Source organism: Rhipicephalus sanguineus, chromosome 3 (genome assembly GCF_013339695.2).
Source record: "Rhipicephalus sanguineus isolate Rsan-2018 chromosome 3, BIME_Rsan_1.4, whole genome shotgun sequence".
Classification (NCBI taxonomy): Eukaryota; Metazoa; Arthropoda; class Arachnida; order Ixodida; family Ixodidae; genus Rhipicephalus; species Rhipicephalus sanguineus.
Genome location: NC_051178.1, coordinates 72,818,381 through 72,824,380, shown reverse-complemented (window position 1 = coordinate 72,824,380; position 6,000 = coordinate 72,818,381). Strand labels below are relative to the sequence as shown.

Genomic DNA, 6,000 nt, shown 5'->3' with positions numbered 1-6,000 from the left:
GCATGCTATGCTACCTGAAGGCATCAAGTCTGCTGGAACGAGACCCTCGATATGAGTGAATTAATGAAAGTAAGGGCATTTTAAGGGTTCATTATTCTTCGTTAGACACAACCTTAATGAAAACCGACAGAAAATGAAGCCAAGGAAAATATAGGGGGCATTATAACATCCCCTATGCCTTCTTGGCTTCACAGCCTGTTGGTTTTCATTAAGGTTTGCCTAACAAAGAAAACCGAGCCCTTCAAATTCCCCTTCTTTCGTTCATCCAATATGATCGGTAACACATGTTCCACAAGTAGAGCACTCTTCTGATCAGGCTGGTGAAATTAACATGCGACACGCTCAAGAAAAGAAGTCCAAGAGGCTATGGCTATGGTTGTGGTTACAACCATAGCTTAAAGGGACCCTGAAACGGTTTTGACGATTATGTACGAACACATTGAGCCGGTAGAACAAGTCCTAAGGATCATTTACAGACCGATTTAAGCTCTGTGCGAAAACTGTGTAATTTATTACAAGGCTTTAAAGCTGCGAATCGCCACCGATCACAGCGGCTCAGCCAAACGCATTTTCAAACCGCCCACTTCCAGTGCGCGTCGTATTGGAAGCGCGACGTCACGCAGGCGGCTGATCTGATTGGATATGTCCAGTACACGTCACTGAACCTCCTGTGGGCAGCGAGCGTCGTCTGCCTGTGTTACAACGTACTCCGTGTTGACGTGAGCTGAGCGAGAGCGTTTATCTTGAGGTTTCTTTTCTTGGACATAATTAATTGCCCCAGCCTTGTTGTGCACCACGTATCTAGCAATTTCTAGCAATTGGTGACTTGTAAAGCTGCGACATCGTGCAATGTTCGTGAGGCATCTGGCGAGCGGAATCCCTTCAGCTCGTCGCTGCAATGAGCGTCGCGCTCTCGCTATCCGTTCAACGCCACGATCCACGCTTTTGTGGCTGTAACTTCACCCCTGAAGACACAACCACATTGCCCGAGTTTACGCTTATCGATGACCGTTCTCGAATTATTTTTGTTTGTCCGCATGCTGTTGCAGATTGTCGCCGTACAGGAGAATAAAATAAGATCTGCTGGTAGTGTGGCGGCACCTGTCGGAGCAGATATCAACCACTCCGCGAGCTTCGTCTTTGTTGGGCCTCCGAGATTACGCGCAACCCGTCGCGAAGCTCAAACCGTCGAGTGCGCTCATGAGAGCGCTGCGATCGCCGGCGATGTCAGGGTGTCTGTGAGTTGAGGGTGCAAGGCAGTGGTGAGGAGGAGGGTATAGCTATAAATTCCGTAGCGGCCTTGGTACACAGTGCGGCGCTTAATTTCTGGTGCGAATGATTTGGGGATGCTCCTGCCTAAACGCTGACAAAACTTCAAAAAACCGTTTCAGGGTCCCTTTAACAACCCCTGCACTTCCCTCATTTGTTTTCTTTGAATGCGGAGTGGCTTTATGAAGAAGTGATAATACAATGGCCCATTAGGGAACAGAGGCAAGCTAAGCATGAGAAGCCATGCCCCTGTGCGGCGAAGCAGGTTTTCATACTGTTCTGTTCTTGAGCGTGGCAGACATTACAACTCTTGAATCAACTCGAATCAGTTCTCCAACTGCAGTTCACACACTGCAAGACACACTGAACAAGCATCCCAATGTTTCCATACACAGAAGACTCAAACCAAAATGCAGATCTTCTAGGCATAAAACAACAAAGAAATGTGGCTGAGAACACTTTTATTAAGCGGGGCGTGGTGGATTCTGTACAGGTTATCATCTTCAAAAACAATGATTGAGACTGTGTCCGTCAGGCGACATAGCAATACTCATCGGTGGAGTTTGGCGTCCTCTCAAGATACTGCTTGTCGATCAAAGCCTCGATGCACTTCTTGATCATGGCAATGCTGGGCACGAACCGGTTCTTAGCTTGACTGATCACCTGTGGTGAGCAAAGAGAGGAAGCAATGTTGTAGCAAAACGTCAATGCGAGATTGTTGTGCAGTCTCACAAATCTAAATTGAAAATTATTTTATAAGTAAATCCAAAGCAAATGAGGGCTTTTCTCTAAAAAATAGTGGCTTAATACAGGCACTGCAACCATGTTACTGTATCGCACATTCTCCTATTATAATTTCATTTTTAGTGGCAAAAATGTCCCTGGAATGTCCATATACTAGTTGCTATCACAAGAGAAGCTGTTTGCAAATAGTGTAAGCGTATATTTACTGCAAAAGGTAAGCTATCTCATGCGTTTTTATTGCATTACCGCATTTCTTGCTCACCCTTAAAAAGTTTGCATAAAATTTACCCAGCATAATAAACGCACTCCCAACTTCGGTTTTTCGGAAGGAAAAAAAAGTGCGTGCATTACGCGAGTTAATACAATAACAGCATGCTTACTCAGCAACGCCAAAATCCTCCTACCTACATTAAATCAAGACTGCAACTTCCCATATTATGGACTTCAGATAAAGCAAACTTTCTTTGTTAGATTATCATTCTCCATCATAAGGAGACCGGACTACCATGGGTCATATCTAAGTGCACTTGTTAAATGATGCACTTATCCATTATGCATAATGATTCTGCGCATGACTCTACAATATACCGTTGTTTGTCAACCAAGCTTACCCTATATTTGCCAAAATTACATCACTTAACTTAATTTCTCGCCATTCTAGGTCGTTTCTTTAGCATACCGCTGAGTTAGAACTACAGGCTACGTGCCCACATTCACTTGTTCCCTGAGACTCAAATGAACTACAGTCTAGGCCCGTTACAACGGACCCTCATAATCCGGGAAAAAACGTCTGCTGTATTCATAGTATGCAGTATCCAAACGGGGAGGAGAAATGTTACCGGAACGCAATTATTTTTTTTGAATCGCATTCTTGCCAGTAGAACAGCTGATACGAAATAATCATACGAATTACGGCTATGAATCAAAGATTAGACCAGTTTGACGCCGCACGCCAGCGGCAGTTTGTACACAAGGGTCTGGTACCATCACCCCGCTTGAGGCAATTCTTACCTTTTTCATCGTATGGGAAAAGTGCATGCGAGGAAATAAACTTCACTGAACATGACTTATTTTTATTTCACAAAATACTGAGTGATGAAGGCCTGCTTAGCTCCTACAAGAGAAGCCACTGTCACCTTGTGCTGCATTTCTGTGAGCTGCAGAACTTCAGCGGAGCAGTCACCTTGCTGCTGCTGCAGAAAATATCCTTTCAGGGCCTAAATATAATCCATGGCCTGGGACGAAGAAAGCTCAACAGGAGCTTCAGCCTCTTCGCTACTGTCGTCTTCTGATAGCGAGTCAGAAGAGTTCTTCAGAAGTGCCACAATCTCGTCGTCCGTCAGTTGTTCGCTGTCGACGACGCCATCATCAAAACTGACGAAGTCGGCCAAGTCTTTGGCCTCGAAAGCTTCTTGAATTTGGGGCCACACACTTGGCACACATGGATCTTATGGTGCAGTGCTGGGTTCGTTATTCACTCGGCAAAAGCCTGCCTTCCGGAAGCGGTTACGAATGACATCGCTTTTTAGCTGTGCCCAAACTGCCCGGAAGAACTTCCACAGGAAACTTCACGTCAATTTTAGTTTCCCGCTTCTCCTGCATATCAAAAAGCAGTCGCTCTGTAAGGCGGGTCCGGTATGCAACCTTAACGGAATGGACCACACCTTGGTCGATTGGTTGCAGTACCGACGTCGCATTAGGTGGAAAGTATGCCACGGGGGTTGCATGTGTGCCGAACAGTTATCTAGGAAGAGAAGTACTTTCCTTTTGTTTCGCCATTCTCTATCAAACTTGAGCAGCCAAGCGTTAAACAAAGCCTTCGTCATCCATGCTTTTTTGTTAGCCTCCCAGCCGATCGAGAGGCTTTGCATGTGACGTAAGGCACGAGGCCGTTTTGACTTTCCAATCAGCAGACGTCTCACCTTTTCTGACCCGTCCATATTACAGCAAAAAAGGACAGATAAGCGTTCTTTCGAGCACTTCCCACCGTGACACTTTTCGCCGGAGAAAGTGTACGCCTTGCTCGGCCTGGCTTTGTACACAAGTCCACTCTCGTCTGCATTAAAGATGTTTCTGTCCTCATATTTCACGAGAAGGGCAGGCAGCCGATATGTCTGCCAATCCGAGACAACACTCTCATTGACGCTATCACGCTCTCCACACATGGCACTGAAAACAACACCATGCCGTGCCTTAGAACGGCTAAGCCAGCCCTCGCTGAAGGTGACGTCGTCGTGTCCCAAAATCACAGCAAGTTGCTCAGCTCTGCTCGTGAGCAAAAGTCCATTAACTGGAATCCCACGAGCACGCGCGTCCCGTAGCCACATCAGGAAAGCAGACTCGACGTCCGGGTGCGCTGCTTTGCGCATTCGAAAGCGTTTTTCCTGGACCTCGCCGGAGTCGCGTTTTTCGGCGACGTCCTTGTTTTTCACGATAGAGTTAACTGTCTGCTTGGACAGGCCCATTCTTCTGGCGATGTCCGCCGGTTTTTCGCCTTTATCGACAGCGTTAATTATACTTAGTTTTTCTGACAGTGAAATCTGCTTCCTCTTGCGTCTAGCCATTTCACTCAAGCGCAGCCGCCGCACGAACACAAAGAAGAAAATAGACGTAGCGAGCCACTTCACCGGATTGGCTCGGCCGCACCAGCGACCCGTTCGATGCCAACAATGTTGCCAGACATACTAGTTGTTTCCCGGCTAAGTGGGGGAAAAAAACGCACATAGGGTGTCGGCCCCGCGTAACTCCACTATAGAGGCTCCGTCCAAACAATTTTCGCCTTAAATTTAGTCTGTTCTAGCCGATAGTCCGCTATAGCAGGGTCCGTTGTGAGCGGAGTGGGCACCATTTAAAATGCGTGGTGACCAAACAAACCTACGGATATGGTCCGTTGTAACCGGAAGTCCGTTGTTCCCGGATCCGTTATAACGAGCGTAGACTGTACCACCTATGTGGTAGCAGCAGTGTTACTACCTTATTCGCATTCCTGCCTGCCCAGCAGTGCTCATCCCATTTCCCTATTTCTTTAGACCACGAGGGTTGGCACTTGAAATTGTTTGTATGGCATGCTTTACTTGTGCGGCATTGGAAAGGAGGCACAGTGGATGATGCATAATGCTGTGTGTCAAAAAGTGTGCAGAGAAGGCGGTCACAAGAAGGTGATGAGATGAGAGGTGATTAACAGTAAGTGGCCAACCAAAACACTACGACAACGTGAGACTGACAAGTCCCCTTGTCAAAACTTGACTCCAGCATGAGACTTCTTTGTTTAATTAACCAGTGTAGAACACATTGTGCCACACACCAACTCTGACTCCTTACCTAGATCATGACCCTTGTTCACAGCACAGAGAAATGAGAGGAAATTATGTGCTGCCAGAGAGTGAAAGAGCCCACCCCTATTTTACTCTCTGCTTGTCTTATATTTTCTCAAGTCCGAATGCTATAAGCTTGCTCAATCTACCATTCCTCTCCTGAGCTTCCTGCAATTCATTTAATCTGTCTTCTGTAGCCCGCTACACTCTCAAAACACCCATTAAGTTCAGCCTAAGAACAGTCGGAGCTTAGGCATGAAGTGGGACATTCTGGAGCAAGAAAAGGGAGACGTACCTCCTGAATGAGTGTGTTATGCCTGAGCACCTTTCGGGCTTTCATGATGCGCACGACGGCAGCCTGCAGGTACAGCTTGCGGTCTTCATCCACAGAGCTGTGCGTCTGCTCCAGTTCTTGCTGTGGGTACAAGGCAAGCAGGATTATCGCTTTTTGCACAATGAGCAGCGCACATCTAAAGCTTTAAAAAAAATCACTCTAAAATTTATTTTAATCATTCACGGGCTATATGTCTTCAGGAAAAATGTGTGTGCAACGGCATAACAAAAAACAAGGAGACCCTAACACAGGTCCCACGAAGCATTTCATTCGGTTTAACTTAGTGAAGCATATAGGAAGCATACCGTATAAACGCGTGTAAGGGCCGCACCCCGTTTT

The 6,000-nt window shown here is 46.6% G+C and overlaps 1 protein-coding gene across 1 annotated transcript in view; it reads right to left on the bottom strand.

Moving 5' to 3' along the window:
• Nucleotides 1–1,713: 1,713 nt before the first annotated feature.
• Nucleotides 1,714–6,000, bottom strand: part of LOC119386734 (cullin-2) — a 61,349-nt gene continuing 57,062 nt past the window's right edge. Inside the window, exons 16-17 of the mRNA XM_049413231.1 lie at nucleotides 5,623–5,742; nucleotides 1,714–1,932 (exon numbers count right to left, since the gene is read on the bottom strand). Of these exons, the coding sequence (XP_049269188.1) occupies nucleotides 1,801–1,932; nucleotides 5,623–5,742 (252 nt within the window). The 3' untranslated portion in view covers nucleotides 1,714–1,800. The remainder of the gene's footprint in view (nucleotides 1,933–5,622; nucleotides 5,743–6,000) is intronic.